The sequence below is a fragment of the Lactuca virosa genome, chromosome 2 (assembly GCF_052849685.1).
Source record: "Lactuca virosa cultivar CGN04683 chromosome 2, Lactuca_virosa_CGN04683_v6, whole genome shotgun sequence".
Lineage (NCBI taxonomy): Eukaryota > Viridiplantae > Streptophyta > Magnoliopsida > Asterales > Asteraceae > Lactuca > Lactuca virosa.
The window spans coordinates 291,741,834-291,764,956 of record NC_136427.1 but is presented as its reverse complement, the minus strand read 5'-3'; the positions used below and the strand labels follow the sequence as shown (position 1 = coordinate 291,764,956).

General features: G+C 40.6%; 1 protein-coding gene across 1 annotated transcript; it reads left to right on the top strand.

Moving 5' to 3' along the window:
• Positions 1-22,043: 22,043 nt before the first annotated feature.
• Positions 22,044-22,756, top strand: LOC145157104 (RING-H2 finger protein ATL66-like). Its single transcript, XM_079076234.1, has one exon. It carries the CDS (start codon positions 22,166-22,168, stop codon positions 22,643-22,645), a length of 480 nt encoding a protein of 159 aa, XP_078932360.1. The 5' UTR covers positions 22,044-22,165; the 3' UTR covers positions 22,646-22,756.
• Positions 22,757-23,123: the final 367 nt, after the last annotated feature.

The window sequence follows — 23,123 nt, the reverse complement described above, 5'->3', positions numbered from 1 at the left end:
TAAAATTAAGTATAAATTAGATAGTCTAGAAATGTTTAAAGTGTTAAACAACACTTCATTATTGTAAAAAGACCTACAATAATCCTTAGAATAGTGTATGGGTGTTTTTCGTGTTCTTCGTGTTCTTCGTGAAACTAGTGTCATTTGGTGTTTTCGGCCTAATATATGAAGATTGAAATGTGTTTTTGGGTGAATACAAGATGAATATATTGATACTTGTAAGATTCTAAGAAGAATCAAGTGATTTCCGTATGATGATTCAAGAAAAAAAGTGGTTTCGCATGTTCTTGAGAGGAGAGGGGAGGTTTTTGGTTGAAGATCCTTGAGAGAAAAGTGTGATTTTCGGTTGAAGTGTGTGAGAATGAATGAAATTTTCGGACATCATGTATATATTGATAGGTTTTCGGTTGTGAACACAAACCGAGGAGGATAAGGCTGCTGAAACCGAGGAGACAAGCTTGCGAGGAGGAAACCCTCCGGGGTGGTTTTCTACTGTGTTTGCGGTCCGAGGTTCTCGGATACAAACAGTTTGCAGTCCGAGGAGTTTGCGGCCGAGTAGTTTGCGGCTGCAAACCATTTTCTGCCTTCGGTTTGCGGTCCGAAGAAAGAAAAAGAAGAACGCTGCGAGGGTTTTCGGTCATGCGAGAATTCTCGGATTTTTGTGTGTTTCAACTTCTAATTTCTACAACACTTTTACTAAGTGTTTATATGTATCAAAAACATTAATTTAAATTTATTAAATTAAGAAATCAATAAGTTTGACTTTAATATGATATGTTTGACTTATGTTGACTTTTACAAGATAGAAAAATAACGGGTTGTTACATTATCCCCCCGTTAAAGAGAATTTCGTCCCGATATTAAGACTATAGAGATACAGTAAGACTATGGAAAGAGATGCGGATACTTTTGTTTCATTTGATCATCCCGCTCCCAAGTGAATTCAGGTCCCCGCTTTGTGTTCCAGCGAACCTTCACTATCGGGATACGGCTTTGTTTAGTTCTCCTTACTTCCCTGTCTAGAATTTCTACTGGTTCTTCCAGAAGTTGAGGCTCTCGTTTATCTCGATTTCATCGAGTGGAATAACAAGAGTCTCGTCGGATAAGCACTTCTTTAGGTTAGACACGTGAAAGATAGGATGTATGTTACAGAGTTCTTGAGGTAGTTTGAGTTTGTAAGCTACTGGAACGATTCCAGCAAGAATCTAGAATGGTATATCTTGGATTCAGTTTGCCACGCTTTCCAAAGCGTATCATGCCCTTCCAGGGTGAGACCTTCAACATGACGCGGTCTTCAACCTGGAATTCCAAGGGTTTTCTTCTTTTATCAGCGTAACTTTTCTGTCTATCTCTGGAGACTTTAAGTCGTTCTCTTATTAGTACTATCTTCTTAGTTGTTTCACGAATGATCTCCAGACCAGTGAGAGTGCTATCAGGAATTTGAACTCTAGCCAGTTGCGTGTCACCCACTTCAGCCCAGCACAGAGGTGATCTGCACTTGCGACCGTAGAGAGCGTCGAATGGAGCAACCTTAATGCTAGTATGGTAACTGTTATTGTACGAGAACTCGATTAGTGGTAAATGGGTATCCCATGCTTTACCAAAGTCGATCACACACGCTCTCAGCATGTCTTCTAATGTCTGAATCGTTCTCTCACTCTGTCCGTTGGTCTGTGGATGGTAGGCTGTACTCATGTCCAGCCTAGTTCCCAGAGATTTCTGTAGTGACTGCCAGAAATGTGATGTGAATCTACTATCTCGGTTAGAGATAATAGATATCGGTACACCGTGCAGTCTAACTATCTCTCTGATGTATATTCTAGTTAGCTTCTCCATCCTGTCAGTTTCCTTTATTGGTAAGAAGTGTGCAAATTTGGTTAATCTGTCGACGATTACCCAAATGGTATCATGACCACCCGTTGTCTTGGGTAACTTAGTTATGAAATTCATCGTAATCCGCTCCCACTTCCATTTAGGGATTTTCGGTTGTTGTAGTAGACCTGAAGGCTTTTGGTACTCTACCTTGACTTTGGCACAAGTAAGACATTTGCCCACAAAGGTGGCAATCTTAACCTTCATGTTTGGCCACCAATAAAGTTTCTTTAGGTCATAATACATCTTGTCTGAACCTGGGTGAATGGAATATCGCGTCTTATGTGCTTCATTCATGACAACCTCTCTGTAACCACCGAACTTTGGTGTCCAGATCCGGTTCATGAAGTATCGGGATCCATCACCTTTGATGTTGAAGTTTTTTTCCATTCCTCTTAAAGTTTCACCTGCCAAATTTTTGGGTTTCAAGGCCTCAAGTTGACCCTCTCTGATCTGTGTGGACAGGTGTGAATGGATTGTCATGGTCAACGACTTTACTCGACGTCCTGAGTATTCTTTTCTGCTTAGGGCATCAGCTACTACGTTGGCTTTACCGGGATGATAATGAATTTCACATTCGTAATCATTTAGTAGCTCCACCCAACGTCGTTGTCTCATGTTTAGATCTTTTTGGTCGCAGATATGCTGAAGACATTTATGGTCCGTGAATATTGTGCATTTCGTGCCATATAGGTAGTGTCTCCAGATCTTCAGAGCAAATATCACTTCTCCCAGTTCAAGGTTGTGGGTTGTATAGTTGAACTCATGTGTCTTAAGTTGTATCGAGGGATAGGATATAACCTGTCCTCGCAGCATAAGAACACAGCCTAGCCCTTGGTTAGACGCATTACAGTACACTACTAAGTCTTCTGTTCCTTCTGGAAGGGACAAGATAGGTGAACTGCACAAGGCTCGTTTCATTGTTTGGAATGTTGTTTCTTGTTTCTCTCCCCAACTAAAAGTTATACCCTTCTGAGTCCGAGTGGTAAGTGGTTTAGCAATTTGGGAGAAGTTCTGAATGAATCTGCGATAGTAGCCAGCAAGGCCTAAGAATTGACGGATTTCTGTAGGCGTTTTGGGTGCTGACCAGTTCTCGATTGCCTTTATTTTGGATTGGTCCAAGTGTATTCCCTCTTCACTGATCACGTGACCTAGGAAACCTACTTTCCTAATCCAAAATTTGCACTTTGAGAACTTCGCATATAGTTTCTCTACTCTCAATGTTTGCAAGACTTGTCGGAGATGTTGGCTATGCTCCTCCTCACTTCGTGAGTAGATAAGGATATCGTCTATGAAGACTATTACGAATTTGTCCAGGTAAGGACGTCACAATCTGTTCATCAAGTCCATGAACACTACAAGTGTATTCGTTAATCTGAAAGGCATCACTACAAACTCGTAGTGACAATAACGAGTTCGGAAGGCTGTTTTGGGAACATCTTCCTCTAAAACTCGTAACTGGTGATACCTGGATCTTAAGTCAATATTTGAATAGTAGCTTGCTCCTTGAAGTTGGTCGAACAAGTCGTCTATTCGCGGTGTAGGGTATCGGTTTTTGATGGTAAGTTTGTTTAGCTCGTGATAGTCTATGCACATGCGGAAAGATCCATCCTTCTTCTTCACGAACAAGACCGGTGCTCCCCAAGGTGAGAAGCTTGGTCTAATGAAAACTTTGCTAAGAAGTTCGTTCAGCTGGCTGGATAGCTCTTGCATATCTGCTGGTGCAAGACGATAAGGTGATTTGGTTACGGGGGTAGCTCCAGGAATTAAGGCGATTCTGAATTCGACTTGTCTTTCAGGAGGGACTCCTGCAAGATCATCGGGGAAAATGTCGGGGAAGTTACAGACTTCAGGAATGCTCTCGAAGTCCTTCGCTTCTTGATTCTTGTCTACCACGTGAGCCAGAAAAGCACAACAATCCTTGCAAAGATACTTTTGTGCCTTGATACAAGAGATGATTTGTAGGTTCGTGACGGGTTTGTCGTCATAAATGATAAGGGTTTCGTTACTTAACAGGTTAAGGCGAATGGCTTTCTGGTAACATAGGATGTCGGCACGATTCGGACTTAACCAATCCATACCAATAATGGCGTCGAAACTTTTTATGGAGACCGACATCAGGTCGATTGGAAAGGAAAAGTTATTTAGAGTAAGGGTACATCCTATGTATATATTGTTAGTGTTCTCGGTTTTCCCGTTGGCCATTTCTACAGTGAAGGCATCTTTTAGTGGTTGAGAATTTTGTTTAAGTAGGTGTTCGAATTTATGGCTCACGAAGCTTTTCTCTGCACCACTATCAAATAGAATACATGCGTATGAATTGTTGAGAAGAAACGTACATGTGACCACAGTAGGATCTGCCACGGCTTCCTCGTGACCAATAGCTAGTATTCTTCCCACACCACCGACATTCCTCGTCTTTGGACAATCCTTTTTGAAGTGTCTAGTTTCACCGCATTCATAACATGCTCGGCTTACTCCAACGCCAGGAACTTGCGTGATCGGTTGTGGAGGTGACCTACATAATTGGGTTGTGTGCCCTTTTCTGTTGCAGTTCCTACATTGCATCTCATGGAAATTTCCATTATGATGGAAATTACACTTGTTGCACTTCGGTAATTTACCAGCATACTGCTTTACTGGTGTAGGAGTAGCAGGAACAGCAGCATGAACAATATTAGGAACAGTAGCAGGAACAATAGAAGCATGAACTGCTACTATCTGTTGCTTCTTGGAAGATTCTTGGGAAGATTGACCCTTCCTTTTGTTCCAAGACTTTTTCTTGCTGTTGTTGTTGTTGTTCGTTTTGGGTTGTTCTGGAGCAGTAGTCATGAAGCCCTGTCGAACTACATGATCTACTAGAGAATGTGCCAGTTGTTTGGCACTATCAAATGTCACAGGTTTTGAAGCTAACACACTCCCTTGGATCTGAGGTGAGAGTCCCCAGATATACCTTTCTATTTTCTTACTCTCTAGAGGAACCATTCCAGGACATAGGATCGCTAGATCACGGAATCTATTTGTGTAAGATACTATGTCGGTACCTACCATGGTAAGACCCCAAAGCTCTTGCTCGAGCTTTTGTACTTCACCCCTAGGGCAGTACTCTTGCATCATTAACGATTTCAGATGTTCCCAGCTCATTGAATTAGCCACTGTAAGAGTCAGTGACTTTACATGGCCGTTCCACCATGTAAGAGCTCGGTCAGAAAAAGTGCAGGCAGCAAATCTCACCTTGCTACCTTTAGTGTACGAGCAGATTTCAAAGACTGCTTCAATTTTCTCTGTCCATTGAGTTAGAGCCATAACTCCCCCAGTCCCATTAAAGGTCCTAGGTTTGGCATTTGTGAAGTCCTTATATGTACACTCCTATGGGTGTCCATGACTTTCACCATGATTTAAGGGATGAGCACCACTCCCAGATCCGCTGGCATCGGTTGTATTTATGTGTGACATGGCGGCTGTCACAGCTACATTGACCGTTGCTTGAAACATAGCAGTGTCAAACTGTGGAGGTGGCGGCGGAGGTGGTGGAGGTGGTATTGGTGCTGCATTGACATTGAAACGTCTTGGATTTCTTCTTGGAGGCATCTTTTGCTTTAATATTCAAAAGATAAAAGGTAGTAAGACATCAATAGAGATTTTAAATCAGATGTCTTTGAACTAAATACACTAGTTTAGCATGTATTCTGAAAGAAGTTTATATAGAAGTCTACCACAAGGAATAACTTGCAAAGTGATAACATGAAATTGGATAGTGATTTTTCAAAGGAAATGAGATGCGTGTCAATTTTCATTGGTATATTAGATACATAGAGTTCGGAAAATTTGACCTTGAAGTAGGTCTACAACATACCAACTTAACGGAAAACTTTGACAGCATACTGACCTATCGAAAGTGAAATTTCAAAGTCATAATATGTACATGAAAACATCACTAGTATATATACGTAGACTTAAACTATATACAAAATAATGAGTAGAGTATGCTCTACTCGCGAGGAGTGTTGTTTGATTTCCTACTAGATTCAGCCATGGATTTAGCCAACTGGCGTTCTGTTGCAAACATACACCTTTCTAGTGTCGCTTGACGTTCTCGAAGTTCTCCAATTTCAGTTTGGTTTGTATCCAATTCCCTTCGCAAGGCTTCGGTATGATTCCTGGTTGTTCCATGGTTTTCAATCACGTGGTGTAGGCGAACTGTGTTGACTCTAGTGGTAGCATCAATATACATGACTCGGTCGATGGTAGCTCTTCCTTGTTCATCGTTACGTGCAACTCGATGAACTAACACATGGAGGGCTCTGTCCGCTGAGCCTCATTCGTTAAGATTGTAGAGACTTCGGTCTCCATTGTAAGGACGGTTGTAACATCCCAAAAATCAGGTCCAAAAATTTCATTTTTAGATCATTAATCAAGTCATAATTATAATTCATCCATTCAAAACATTAGTCATTTGTATGAATCAGAGTTTCATTTCCAAAACACTTGTTCAATTATCAGAGTAAACATCCCAGGCTAACTTATCATGGTGTGTGCACTGCAACCCTCCCGAGCTCCTCTTTTGAAAACTGAGCACCTGAAACCAAAACTGAAAACTGTAAGCACGAAGCTTAGTGAGTTCCCCAACCTACCACATACCATACATATCTACTGATCCATACATGCCATACATAATTCTGAGCACATAACCACATACTGGGCCCCCGCCCGCTGCGTTGGGCCTCGCCCACCATCGGACCCCGTCCGTCATCAGGCCCCGCCTGGCATCAGGTCCCACCTGGAATCGAGCCCCGCTCGGTATAGAGATCTGTTTCCCTTAGGCCTCGCCTGTCTCTGGGCCTCGCCCGCCATACACATACATATGATCAAATAACATACTGAAACATACATGAACATTCCCTAACCATACCCTGATCTAAGGCCTCGCCTAACTTGGGCCCCGCCCCTGGTCTGCTACTGAAGTAGTGGAACCCCGTCCACACTCCTACTAGTAGTGAGATACGGGCCCTCGCCCACACTCACATCCTTCCTATCACGGGCCTCGCCCCTGCTCTGCAAATATCGAGATATGGAACCCCATCCATACTCAGCTAGTGATGAGATACGGGACCTCTCCCACACTCACCTCCCTACCAGGCACATACAAGTATCACGAAGACAACAAGTATAATCTAACGCACTACATAAGAATCTTCCTCGGGAATACCCTGGCATCGGACCCCCGACCCGGAAACATACTATTATCTAACGTACTTCGGGATTACCCCGACATCGGACCCTCGGTCCGGATCCTATCATACCGACACATGCAAGAATCACAAAGACCTCTAGCATCCTAACATTCCTCGGGCCTCACCTGGCATCAGGTCGTAACCCGAAACATATATCAATAAGTGCCTAGGGCTAACCCCTGGGTCTTCCTTCTACACATAAGCATAAACATGAACATGAACATAATGGGCCGACATTGTGGCCGTAGACCCATGCACACAGTGAGGAGACTCACCTCGCACTGCTGAAAACTGTTTAACACTTCTGACTGCTAACTAGCAACTTCTAAACCGCTGACCCTTCGGCTTCCCGAACTATCAATACCCAAAATAACATTTAGACCACAATAAACCAAAAGTCAACCCTGGTCAAATTTGGTCAAAGTCAACATCCAGTTGACCTGACTCGCCGAGTTGGTCTACCCACTCGTCGAGTCCATACTCCTCCAATCCCAAAACAACCCCGACTCTACTCGTCGAGCCTTGCAAGAACTCGACGGGTTCTCCTTCAACCATGCCACTGGGACCATCTTCAACCGACTCGCCGAGTTCATCCTTGAACTCGTCGAGTTCATCTTCATAACTAAGAAGATTGCCATGGACTCGCCGAGTTTCTCTTCGAACTCGTCGAGTACTATGATCTTCATGTCCATTACGGACCCAGACTGGTTGAATCCTTTACTAACTCCACTCATTGATCCGAATCATAAATAGAAGGGTTTGGGTTTGCGACCCGACTCGCCGAGTCCATGAACTGACTCGACGAGTCCACCTTGTGACATCTCTATTCTGTCGATTACAGTCCATTCCAACACCTTCAACCCATAGATCTGGACTTCTAATGCTAGCATTACACGTAAAGTTGCTAACTTTACGTGCATGCAAGGTGCTATGGAGCTAAAACTCTTAATCCAAGCTAAAATGAAGGTCTAGGACATGAAATGGAGCCATAGCTGGATAAAGCTAGCAACTCTGAGCTTCTAAAGCTCAAGAGTACCCAGATCTGAAGCCCAAAACATCCTCAAGGGCTTAATACTCGGATTAACCTCGGAAATGGCCCAAAAGTGGGAAAATACAAGCTAGAAAGGGAATCTAGGTGATTAACAACCAAGGTATAAGCTTTATACCTTCAAATGATCTGCAATGCTACCCCAAGTCTGGATCTATAGTTTCCTCTTGCACCACCAAGGTCCTTCTTCCTTCTCCAAGCTTCAGTTCACTCTCAAGGCAAGAACTAGTTCAACAATGGAGTTGGGTGGCTAGGGTTTCGAGTTATGGACTATAGAGGCTGCAAATGAAACCCTAGGGAGGAGAATAGGATGCTTAAATAGGGTACCAAGTCCCGAAATTAGGGTTTCCAAACCCAAACCAGACTCGCCGAGTCCACTTGCCGACTCGCCGAGTCGGTCACTTAATCTTTGACATGGAACCCGCTCCGACTCGTCGAGTTCCTCCTTAGACTCGACGAGTTGACCCCTTTGACTTAGGGTTATTCTTTCCTTTCCGGGTCTTCTGGATTCTGGGTGTTACAACGGTCCTGACCCTGTTCATGACTCCATTTATCTAAGTTCACTGCCCAATGCGGTGTCGGACCTTGGAAGTTCTGACGGGGATTGACATTTTGGGCAATTTGAGGTGGATTATAGACTTCTGATTCTGAGTCAGAATCTTCTAAAAAATATTCTTTGAAGTCTTCTTCAATCCAACCATTGTTTCCTTGGTTAGGAAAGTATGGGTCTCCCAGTAGATGAAATACAGCCATGTTATCTATGCGAGAATAAGGGTGTAAGAGACATTTAATAGACTTATTAGAGACAAATAAACAATTTCAAGTTTATATATAAGAAACTTATAGTTAACAGTTAATGTATTATGTATGGTATGACTCATATTGGTTCCTTCTATAAATACAAAGTGTATACCAATTATATATAACTTGGGTCGAATAGACCTTCGAATAAATGATTCTACTCTACATCCATATCCAAACAAGGAAAATGAAGTAAAGCTAAACCACACATTCTAAGTCTATAAATCCTTAATTATATATAACTGTATTATATATACTTAATACTTATAGATCTACCAGCAAGGGTCCTTTGTTTTCACATAGTTGGTTCTTAGTATTATAGTGCCTAAAATACTCCTATAGTATTTTAAATTTTATGTTTTGTTCTAGAATTCTTCTGTATATGTAGAGTTGGTAAGTTTTAGACTTGTCGCAACACTACTATCACTCCCAAACACATGTTGGTCGTATCTCAAATAAATATAATTGATCATGCTATATTTATCCCAGATATGATTACATAACTATCCAGGTTTAACAGCAGTGTCCAACATCCAAATACTTTTATGTTGTTATGACTGTGATGTTGTTTTTATATGTATGAGTGTTAGTATACTTCTTATAAAATACTTAGATTTTAAAAGTATACTTGTAGTCAGAGCTCTTTAGCTCCCAATGTATTTATAGTTGTATATCTTTTATGAATTGATATATTGAGTTCACTATAAACAATGCTTTGATACCGATCTGTCACACCCCCAAACCGGAGCAGCGGAAACGTCCGGGGGTGGATGACTTCATGTTGAGTATCACAACACATGCATCATAGTAATAAAGGTAAAACAACCATTGCATTAATAATGTATAAGTTTTACATAGTGTTCAAGTCATTGTATATATGACATCAAAAGTTATATAGCAAAAGATAGAAGACATGACTCTATACTGCTCCGTCTTCTCAAAATTCTGGGGATGTACCTATTTACTAGTTCCCTGAGAATACAAGTAATTTGAAAAGAGAGTATCAAAATTTAACTTGGTGAGTGCATATGTATTTATGTTTAGAAGTTTGATGTTTGTTTCTTGAAATAGTAATCATGTTTGTTGTTCCAGAAAATCCAATATTTTCTAATATCATTGAAAAGTAGTTTTAATATCATAAAACCGTTCTGTATAAGTTTTATTGTACTATAAAGTAGCGTAACATATTTTTAATTGAATAAAACTATAAAAAGAATGTATTGTTTATGTTTTCCAAGTTCTGTAATTGTACTCTTTGAAAACCCTGTAAAAGTGAGTATGCCTGGCTCCACCAGCTGTAACTGTAAATTGTAATGTACTACTGTAAATCGTATTATTGTAAAACCAATACTTTGTATTCGTACTCTTGGTTTAATTAATTATACACTAATCGTATTTGTTCATATCTTTTTGTGAGTTATTAAAACCATGCTATGACTAGATGGCCTGATATGACGCTTTGTAGGCGTCTGAACTGTAACGACATTTGTCACTCATAGGCATACCAGCCTAATTGTAGCGAACAGTCCGAGTGCGGGATTGTCAGTCCCGTATAGATCTATACACATTTGTCTCGCTCACTGTTGGGAGATTTTGGTTATAACATCAGGAATTTAATAGTATTGCCTAATTGAATAAGCAACTGAACATTGTCTCACAAAAAGCATATTAACGATTACGTATATAATAATGATGAAAAGTCATTTTGAAATAAATGAACTGATAGTAGGATATTTTCCTAGTATACTTGAATGTAAAGTATTTGTACAAGAGTATACTGTTAAACTTTGTATAACTGAATAGTGAAAATAGTATGAGAGTTCCATAAATTATACCTATTATAATTTATATTTGTGTTCTGTTTGACATGTAATTATTCATGAAAGTATCCCCTTTGCTCGACATGTTACAAAGGGAATATGAATCTGATTGAAATATCTTTTATATTCATATATAACATATATATATATATATATATATATATATATATATATATATATATATATATATATATATATAATTAAAATTTAACGATATTCAGACAAATAATTCTACCCTGAGCCCACATCCAAACAAGGAAAAGGGAAATAAAGCGAATTATTAGTCTTAAGCCCTTTAAATCTTATATATATATATATATATATATATATATATATATATATATATATATATATATGATTTTGGCAAAATATAAGTTAAAAAGAGTTTATAAAACATTTAAAGTCATTTAAAAATATTTAGAAATCATTTCTTTGTAAACACAATATTCTTGTGTTAGACTTGTATCCCCCCCCTAAAACAATGAAAAATAGTAAAAATGTAGGGGTATGGACTCACCTTTTGTGAGATTCCGGTTGTAGATACGGTGTAGTAGGGTTAATTCCACGAGTTAGAATCCACAATAAAAACCGAATCCTAATTTATGTTAATATAAAATTAAGTATAAATTAGATAGCCTAGAAATGTTTAAAGTGTTAAACAACACTTAATTATTGTAAAAAGACTTACAATAATCCTTAGAATAGTGTATGGGTGTTTTTCGTGTTCTTCGTGAAAACTAGTGTGATTTGGTGTTTTCGGCCCAATATATGAAGATTGAAATGTGTTTTTTGGGTGAATACAAGATCAATAGATTGATACTTGTAAGATTCTAAGAAGAATCAAGTGATTTTCGTATGATGATTCAAGAAAAAGAGAGGTATCGCATGTTCTTGAGAGGATAGGGGAGGTTTTTGGTTGAAGATCATTGAGAGAAAAGTGTGATTTTCGGTTGAAGTGTGTGAGAATGAATGAAATTTTCAGACATCATATATATATATATTGATGGGTTTTCGGCTGTGAACACAAACCGAGGAGGATAAGGCTGCTGAAACCGAGGAGATAAGCTTGCGAGGAGGAAACCCTCCGGGGTGGTATTCTACTGCGTTTGTGGTCCGAGGTTCTCAACTGCAAACAGTTTGCAGTCCGAGGAGTTTGCCTCCGAGGAGTTTGCGGCTGCAAACCATTTGCTGCCTTCGGTTTGCTGTCCGAAGAAAGAAGAAGAAGAAAGCTGCGAGGGTTTTCGGTCATGCGAGAATTCTCGGATTTTTGTGTGTTTCAACTTCTAATTTCTACAACACTTTTACTAAGTGTTTATATGTATCAAAAGCATTAATTTAAATTTATTAAATTAACAAATCGATAAGTTTGACTTTAATTTGATATGTTTGACTTATGTTGACTTTTGTTGACATTTACAAGATAGAAAAATTACGGGTTGTTACAAACCACAGGGAAACTCAGATCCAAAGCTTGGATACCAACTCTACTCTCTTCAAAGCTCCTTCTTCACCCAAAGAATCCCACAAAGATCACTCAAAATCTTCAAATGGCCACTCAAGCTAAGAAAACGGAAATTAGGGTTTTGAGGGGAGTTGAAGACTGGAAATGGTGGCTGAAAATAAGGCCATCATGTTCCTTAAATAGGGACACACCACACAATTAGGGTTTTCAATCTGAGCCTAGTACGCCCAACGTACTAGGTGGCTTCCGCGTCCATAATACGCACATGAATACGTTGAGCGTACACATACGTACGCCCTGCGTACTCAGCTACCACCTTTTCTCAATTAAGAGCCAAACTTGACAACTACAATAAAGTAAGGGCTATTGAGAAATACCTGATCTCGGGATGTTACAATTCTCCCCCACTAGGATCAGACTTCGCCCTCGAAGTCATCTTCTAGAAATAACTATGGGTATTGCTCGTGCATCTCGGACTCCGACTCCCAAGTACATTCCGACCCTCTACGATGTTGCCACTGAACCTGAACCAAGGGCACTTCTTTATTCCTCAAGACCTCCACCTTCTTATACAAGATCGCTATAGGATTCTCAATGTAGTTCAGGCGATCGTCAATTTGGATGTCCTCCAAAGGGACCACTGCCGTCTCATCGGCTACAAACTTCCTCAATTGGGACACATGAAAAGTGTTATGAATCTGGCTCAACTCTGCAGGCAGCTCTAACCGATAGGCTACCTTACCCACTCGTGTGATCACTATGAATGGAACGATGTATCTAGGGCCCAGCTTGCCTCGCTTCCTGAATCGGATCACCCCTTTCCATGGGGATACCTTCAGGAGGACATAATCCCCGACCTGAAACTCTAGCTCTGAACGTCGCCGGTCTGCATAACTCTTCAAACAACTCTGGGTCGTCAGTAATCTCTGTCTGACCTGCTAGATCTGCTCTGTCGTCTTGAGCACTATCTCAGTGCTTCCCATAACTCTCTGCCCTACCTCTCCCCAACAGATGGGAGTCCGGCACCTCCTCCTATATAAAAGCTCAAAGGGAGGCATACCGATACTAGAGTGATGGTTGTTGTTGTATGAAAACTCAGCCAAGGGCAAGTAAGTGTCCCAACTTCCACCGAAGTCCATAACACATATGTGTAGCATGTCCTCGAACGTCTGAATCGTCCGCTCGCTCTGCCCGTAGGTCTGTGGGTGGTAAGCGGTGATGAAATGCAACTAGGTACCCAACTCTTCATGAAATTTCTTCCAGAACCTGGAAGTAAAATGCACATCCCGATCTGACACTATTGATGTTGGCACCCCATGCCGTGCCACCACCTCTTGAACGTAGATCTCGGCCAATTTCTCCGCAGAAGAATTGTTACTGATAGCCAGAAAGTGAGCGCTCTTCGTCAACCGATCTACAATCACCCATATCGCATCAACACCTCGCGCGGTCCTTGGATCTTGGTGATAAAATCCATGGAAATATGTTCCCACTTCCACAGGGGAATCTCTAAAGGCTGTAACTGGCCATGAGGACGCTGGTGCTCCGCCTTGACCTGACGACAGGTCAAGCATCTCTCGACTACCCATGCCACATCTCTCTTCATACAGGGACACCAATAATCCCTCTTTAAGTCCAAATACATCTTGGTGGCCCCCTGGATCTAGAATCTCGACCTATGGGCCTCCTCCATCAAAATACGTCGAGCTCCACCCGTATATGGCACCCATATCCGCCCACGAAAGGTCATAAGCCCCCGACTATCCGTCTCAAACTCAGAAATATGCCCGATCACCCGCTCTCTCTTACGGTTCTCTGGACTCACGGCCACCACCTGGGCCTCTCGGATGGTATCTAAGACTGGAGTCATCACCGTCATCCTCATGCACATGTCTCGGATCGGAGCACTCACTGCTCTACGACTCAAGGCATCGGCTACCATATTAGCTTTGCCAGGGTGATACAAAATCTCACAGTCATAGTCTTTCACTACATCCAACCATCTCCTTTGTCTCATATTCAGGTTGGGCTGATCCATAAGGTACTTCAGGCTCTTGTGGTCCGTGTATATGGTACATCGGACACCATAAAGATAGTGGCGCCAGATCTTGAGGGAGAACACCACCGCCCCCAGCTCCAAATCGTGGGTGGGATACCTCATCTCGTGAGGCTTCAGCTGCCTCGACGCATATGTTATCACGTGTCCCCTCTGTATCAACACAACACCCATCCATGATATAGATACATCACAGTAGACTACGAAGTCCTCCACTCCCTCAGGAAGGGCTAACACTGGAGATTCGCACAATCTCTGACGAAGAGTCTCAAATGAAGTCTGCTGCTCAGGCCCCAGACAAAAGTAACACCCTTCCTGGTCAATCTGGTGAGAGGAACGGCAATTTTGGAGAAATCTCTGATAAACCTCCGATAGTAGCCTGCCAGACCCAGAAAACTCCTGATCTCGAATAGGGATCTCGGCACCTCCCATCGCATGACTACCTCAATCTTGGCCAGGTCGACCAAAATCTCATTCTGGTTAACGAGGTGTCCCAAGAACTGGACCTCCCGTAACCATAAATCACACTTGGAAAATTTGGCATAAAGCCTCTCCATCCTCAATACTCCAAGAATCTCCCGTAGGTGCTCCTCATGTTGTTCCCTAGACCTCGAGTATACCAAAATGTCGTCAATGAACATGATCACCGACCTATCCAACATGGGTCTACACACCCGTTTCATGAGGTTCATGAATGTTGCAGGTGCATTGGTGAGCCCGAAAGGCATCACCACAAACTCGTAGGGCCCATAACGAGTTTGGAAAGTTGTCTTCTGAATATCCTCCTCGCAGACCCTCATCTGATGATACCCTGATCTCAAATCAATATTGGAAAACCAAGACGCCCCCTACAACTGATCAAACAAGTCGTCGATCCTCGGTACTGGATAACGGTTATTGACCGTCAGCTTGTTCAACTCCCGATAATCGATGCACATCCGGTGTGAACCATCCTTTTTCTTGACAAAAAGGATCGTCGCTCCACATGCTGAGCTACTCGGTTTAATAAAACCCTTCCCCAGCAGCTCCTGGAGCTCCGAGGACAACTCCTGCATCTCAGGTGGCGCAAGGCGATAAGGTGCCTTGGCAATAGGCGCCGCACCCGGAATCAGATCTGCCTCTCAGGAGGCACACCCAGTAATTCATCGGGAAAAACATCCGGGAACTCACACACTACCGAAACATCGGAAATAGAACTCGGCCTCTCAGCGACAACTCGCATATTCATCACATACGCTAAAAACCCCATGCATCCATGCTACAAACTCTTCCTTTCCCTGGCAATAGAGCAGAAAGTTGATCCTGATCTAGTTCCCTCGCCCTACACAATAATTACTCCTCCACTAGGGTCTCGTATGGTCACCATCTGACACTCACATTCAATCACGGCTCCAAACCGGCTCAACCAATCCATGCCCACTATGACACATACATCACCCATCGCTATCGGCACCAGATCTATCGGAAACTCAATACCAAAGATATCTATTACATATCCTTGGAATACATCAGTGGAAAAAACCGTGTGCTCATTGGCTATAGAAACCCTCAGTGGTCGACTCAATGCCTCGCGTCTAACACTAATGTGACGACTAAAGGATAAAGACATGAAAGATCGACTCGCACCCGAGTCAAATAACACCAAGGCAGGCACAGAACTCATAAGAAAAGTACCTATATGCAGCATAGTATAAGCATAAACAAATCTCAAAATAACATAAATAAGGAGATACATACCAGCAAAATCATCAGGCACTACGCGGACCTCCTCCGCAGTCAGCTGAAATGCTCTCCCACGAGCTCTCGGAGCCTCGGCCTTCCCCGGCCGACCATCAGCAACACGTACAGCAGCAGGATCAGAAGCCTGGGATGATCCCTGAGTAAGCTAAGGACACTCGACCTTCTTGTGGCCAGTCTGGTAGCAATGAAAGCAAACCGAAAATCCCTTGGGGCAGTCCCTCGCCATGTGCCCCTCCTTGCTACATTTGTAGCAAGTCCCTGCTCGACAAGATCCCTCGTGGCTCTTGCTGAACTTGCCACAAGTGCGGTTCTTCTGGCCTCCTGCTCTCGAATCAGCGGGCTTAGCCCGCTTTGTCGTCGGCTGCAACTGTATTGTTCTCTGATCTCTCCCCTGCTGCTCTCCTTCCTCTCTGGTCTGAATCTCCAGCTCAATCTCTCTCCTCCTGGTATTGGTCTGCAAATCATCCAATGTTCAATATGACGAGTTCTCCATGAACTCCCGTATATCTCTCCTCAAGATGGTCAAATACCGGCTCACACGTGCTTGCTCAGTAGACACATGCTCAGGGCAGAACAGCGCCCTCTCATGAAACATCCTCGTAATCTCTGTCACTGAATATGTCTTCTGCTTGAGAGACAGAAACTCATGTGCCAAACATTCCCTCTCCACCTGGGGAACATACTCATCTCTGAATAACTTGGTGAACCTCTCCTAAGTCATTGCAGCATGATCTGCATGGGTAAAATCAGTCGTCACAAACTTCCACCAGTCCTTCGCTCCCAAGTGAAGCTCGTTCAGCGCGAATCGAACCCTCAGATGCTCCGGGCATGAACACGTATAGAAACACCCCTCAATGTCGGAGATCCATCTCATGGCAGAAATCAGGTCCTAGGTCCCGTCAAACTCTGGTGGCTTCGTGTTGCTGAACTCTCGGAACAACAACTAGCCACCTCCATGTGGCCTCGCAGCAGCTACGGTTGCGATGGCTGCATAGCAGCAGCCTCTGTGACAGCAGCGTATCGCTCATCAAACGTCTCAATTAAAGTGGTCTTAATAGACCCGAACATATCTGGTATAGCCTCTCTGATAGCTGCGGCCACCTCCTCATGAATGATCCTATGGATCTCCTCATCACTGGGTTGGAATACCCCCGGCCTGTTGACTGATGCGCAAAGCAGTCCAATCTCACCATATACCATAACAAGCATGTTGGCTCCAATCAACCATCGGGTTGGAATACCCCAGGCCCAGTCAACCTCCGTGTCCAGTCATCCATCAGGATGGAATACCCCAGGTTGGAATATATACCCTTGGGCCCAATCAACCATCGGGTTGGAATTCCCTTGGTCTGTTGGCTCACGTACAAAGCAGTAAAGCCTCAACCACCAACCAAATATGTGCACATATAACAGATAAACATATAATCAGTCAATAGACAATCAGGCATATCTACAGATCACTAAGCATAGCATCATCCTATCTACCAGGATACCGATCTAACAGATCACTACGACATGATAACATATTATCACATAACAGGATATCTAATCCAATGGGTCGGCCTTGGTGCCTTCGACCCATAAGTACGGTGAAAAGAACTAACCTCTCGATCTGATTAATAACTGATGAGGTCCCGACTCCGAATCTCAGCTCTAACCGACACCTATCCATCCAAAATACCAAATTCTCAAACACCATCCAAAAGACTAAAATACCCCTTGGTCCAACTTGGTCAAAGCCAAAGTCAAATTGGTCAAAATCCATAAGTCAACTGAGTCAACCCAGCCAAGTCGACACAGTTCACATACGCGGGGCGTACTCCAGCGTTGACCGCCATCAAGGGGCTTAACTACGTACGCACTGCATACTCAAATTACGCAGGGCGTACGCCCAGTTTTCCCAAAATCTCTTTAAGAGCTTATTGCATTAAGTTCTTACGTCCAATCTTCAGATCCACGATCAAAATACCACTAGGAGCCATAAAGTTTCCAACTTTATGACTTTACATGTCCATTAAGTGCTCAATCCAAAAAAACTCAACATCTTAATGCCTTAAGGCATTTCATACCATGCATGGAGCAAAACCAACCCTTAATACTACATTTTTATGGCTTAAGACCCCTCCTAAGGTCTGAAAGGACGGCTTAATGGGTCAAGAACATGCCATGCTCAAAACTCCTCAACTTGGGACCAAAAAGGACATAAAATCAACACATAAACAAAATCTAACAAACTAGCCATCAAGGTATGAACTTTATACCTTCTAATGATGGGGAATGATGCATAACTTCCAGATCCAAGCTTGCTTCTAGCTTCCAAGATTCACCACCACCTTCTTTTTCCTTTGAAACACACCAAAGCTCACACTCAAACTTCCAAATGCTTAATGGGGCTAGGGTTTGCAAGAGAATACGTTTATGATGATGGAGGCTAGAAATAGGGAAGAAAATGGGGCTTAATGATGTGTAAATATGGGCAAAACCCTAAAAACTAGGGTTTGGAATCTGGCTACGTACGAGTGTACGCCTAGCATACTAGGGCGCGCCCTAGTACGCCCAGCGTACGCACGTACGCACCGCGTACTACTCAAAACCTAATTTACGAAAATGCCACTAAGGCCTCTTTGCACTCTTTTCTCACTTAGGGACCAAAAATGCAATAAATCTCAATTTAAGGGTCAACAATAGAAGTGCCTCAAAACCAAATGTTGCATGTTAAAATAATTATTTTCCCTTATTGTATTAATTATTAATTATATGATTATTTTAATACCTTTAAAATAAAACCCTAAGACCCACCACATGCCCTACAATCTCTTTCTTTCTCCTTATGAGTATCCCTCTCTCGAGCCTTCCCTTTCCAGTTACACAACAACCATCTCTTCATGTCGTGGATCTCTTCCTCTTACCTCGAGTGTCCCATCTCCCTCATTCCTTCATATATCTCTTTCCCCTATGCATCTCTCCCACGATCATTTGATGTACTTTTAGAGATTTTGATTAGCCCAATTTTGTTTTGATTTGTATTTTTTAGTACACATCGATCAAGAAGGGTGGCAATAGAATCACCAAGAAGAGCTAGGATTCATGATTCAAATATCGATTCAAAATCACAATCGTAGCATACTCTACAACTTTGATCAGGCATCTAAAAGTCCTTCGACGCATCTGTTGGCTCAGACTGCCGAAGGATCCATGATCTAAGGTTACCTATCAAGATTAGTTAATGGTCTCTTTGTTTAATCCATGGATAAACAAGTTTCTTACCCCTTTCATATTGTAATGTCTAGCAGCCTACCGTTTATAGTACTCCTTCAATTCAACTTGTATAAATGAAATTGTAACTCTGATGCATGATTAAAGAACATGAAGCATAGATTTACCCTTTGTTAGAATTTGTGATTTTATTTGATTTGTTGATCATTGTGACATGAAATAATCAAAAGAGCGAACGTTTTGAAAAATTCTAATTGTTTGGATATGGGATCCAAATTAAATAAAAATAACATTAAAAGTTTAAAATTAATAAAAATATCAAATGAATGATTTTATTAGTTGTTTTATAAGGGGTGCTACTATATTTATTCAATGGCTGCCAATTTATTACACGACACGACAAAAATACACGACATGAAACGAAATTGGGACGAAATCGAAATTTGAATTTGTGTTTGTGTCATGTTGCGTTTGTGTTTAAAATTCGACACGAAATTGATATGATTTAGCATGTGTTTCGCGTGTTTTCGTGTTTTTCGTGTTATATGTGATTAAGTCTGAATTAAATAAACTACCAATTATATTATTTTATGTTTGTCATATCGTGTTTGGTGTTTTTCGTGTTTTAATCGACTCGTTTTCGTGTTAATGAAAATAAACACAACATCGTATTGTGTCGTATTCGTGTTATATAAAATCTTGTCATGTCGTGTCAGACAAAAACACGGCACGATTGTCCGATTTGACACCCTTAATTTACTCTCTCACTCACATAAATTGTCAAATCATGGGGATACACAAACATTATTTTACTCATAAAAATGGTACACTAAACACTTTGGAGGAGTACGTATAGAATTTCCTTTTGTAAGGATTTAACTTATTAAACAAACTGGTGCTAGTTTTAGCTTGTTAGTTCTACATATTAAAATCAACAATAAAATTGTGTTAGAAAGACACAAGTTGAAACTTTTTTGGATTTCAATCGAAGAAATTACAAACTACAATGATCATTTTTCTTTTTAGTTTTTCTTTAAATAATTAATTAAAAAATACTGTGTTAATAAACTATAATTTCCATACCATTTAAAAAAACAGTGAACAATTATAACAAGAGTCAAGTACTTATTTAACATTATCAACGTTGTTCAAAATTAATAAACGTAATAATTGATGATTTATTTGCTGAGAGGTAATTTTTTATATGGATTTTTTTATTCTTTATAAAAAGAAAATCATAAAAGCAAATATGAGAACCAAAAGTGTCCACTTATTCATTTAAAACCAACATGGAATCCACTGAAAAAATATGCTATTAACAGAATCTGCCATGAAACTTTTGTATTAATTAGGTCATGCAATAAAGGAGTTTAAAACCAACTTTATAAATAAAATGCATTTTATTAACTAAATATTTAATTTTTTTTGTGCCGTGATATCTTTGGACATATAAATTCAGTAATTATCTAACTTTTATTCTTGCATGGTAAAGATAAAATGTGCAAAAGAGTGACATCATTTACTATGAGATCATTCACGTAAAAATTAACAAACAGAATTGAGTCAATAACATAAATTTATCATTTTATTTTATTTTTAATTCGAATGATACAAATTTATACTCATCAAACATTGTAGACCTAGTAAAGAATCGTCTCCCAAATAAGGAAGCATCACCAAACGCTTTCAAATATTGGACACGTGTGAGATTCATATGACTTGTTATGTAGTAATTTTGCATTTGCTGGTTTGAAGCTCATTTGCATCTCGTGTGTATTTCCCCTTTTCTCTTTCTCTCATTATTGGTTGGTTTAAAGTTCTTCTCTAGTTTCCTATTCAAGGAAAAAGTTCTCCTTTTCACGAGAAACCGTTAAATTTGTGTTTTTTCTATTTTTATTTCTTTTTTCATGCTAACTTATTTATGATTTGACATTGTGATTTACAAGATTGATGCTAAAATAACAAATTCACACCACCATTGTTAGGTTTAACGCAAATATTTTATTTGTTTTTATTGTCCCCATTGTATGTATACCCTTTATATATGGGTTCGTGTTTCTTATGTGGGTTCTCTTTTGAGAACCAACTCTACCATCGGGTTGAACCATGACTACACCACCCTCCTTTACTAGTTCATGTTTCATATGTTAGAAGTCATATGTGAGCTACAGTTGTTTCACCATCCCGTAGAAGTATAAATGCCGACATCTACCACCTTTTACCTAGTTCAATTGAGATTGTAAGGATTGTTCTAAAACTCTTATAAAAGTTCAACTTTAATATCTTTCTTTTTCATTCATAATATCGAATATTTACCTTATCTAATAGAAAAGAATAAGAGTCTCACAAAAGCCTACCCTAATAACTCTATTGTTTAAATTCTATACCTTTATTAATCATACATAATAGTTTATATAACTTTAGTTTTCTTTGTGGATTTACAAATGGAAATTTGAGAATATGTCCAAAAGTGTGTACTATATCCAAGATATTTATAAAAAATGTCTCCTTTTTTTTTTCAAAAAACCATTTATTTATTTTATCACTTATTTTCCTGTATAAATTAAAGATGTTTTTTTTTCTATTTATTAAAAAAAAAATCTGAGAAACTAAAGAGGGGTACTCTTTAGATGATAATGACGAAGGTAGAAACATGTGAGTGACTTTCGAGATCACATGTGTGCTTTCCTAAACCGCGACATTTACGCTACTACCGTTATTTACACCTACACTCCCTTTATTTCAAGCAACTTGTCATTTCTCTTTCCTTTATCACTTTTTCTACATTATTTAAACCAACCATTCCCTCCCCACCACTTACTACTTACTTCCCCCCTCTCTCCCCGTCTCTCGACTCCCAATCCATGCCGCTCCGCCGTACCACCGACGCCCATAACCTCCGACCACTAAATCAAAATGGCTACTCAAGACTCTCAGTCATTCCACTGGCGTTACGACGAGCTCGACGATAAGAACTTCCAAATTAGAGGCCGGACACTCTTCTTCATCATCGTACTCTTCTCCGTCATCTTCTTGATAACACTTCTCTTCCTATACGCCCGCTGGATCTGTCGGTCCTCCTCCTCTTCCGCCGCCGTCTCTGACACCACCACCTTGTCTCCCCACGTCCGGCCCTGTTCACGGCCTCAAGGCCTGGATTCCGCTGTGATCGATAGTCTACCGATCACTCTGCACCATCGGCCTTCAACGTCGTCGGCGTCTTCCGGTGAGTCGGAGTGTTGTATTTGCATCGGAGAATTTGAAGAAGGGGAGAAAGTGAAGGTGTTGCCGAATTGCTGCCATACTTATCACTGCGAGTGTGTAGACAAATGGCTCACCATTCATTCCAGCTGTCCTATTTGCAGAGCTTCACTCGTAGTCGACTCACCCGTTTGACTCGGCCATTTTTTTTTTTTTTTTTTTTTACCTTTTTGCTAGGAATGTATGCAAACAAACTAAATGGATAAAGTATAAATTAATATAATATCCATCTTCATAGTTTAATTATATTCGCTTCAATCGTATCATTTTGGTACTTTGTCGCTTAAAGAAAAGGAAAAGAACTCGTTAATAGTTAGTGGTTATATTAAATTGTTAATAAAAATATCGAAAACGCATTGTAAAAAAACTATGTGACTTTTGATCATAAACTAACATTCTAATATTAGTAAAGAAAGAAATGGATATTTCCATGAATAAAAAAAAAAAAAGAACTTGTTAAAAACTTGAATAACTTTAAAGACCAAATATATTAAAATATATCTAAATGATTAGATTAGACACAAAGTCCACGAAACCACGGTCTAAAAAACATGATTTTGATAATACTTTAATAATTCATGATGAAATAGATTTTGGTTTTTTGTGTATGGTT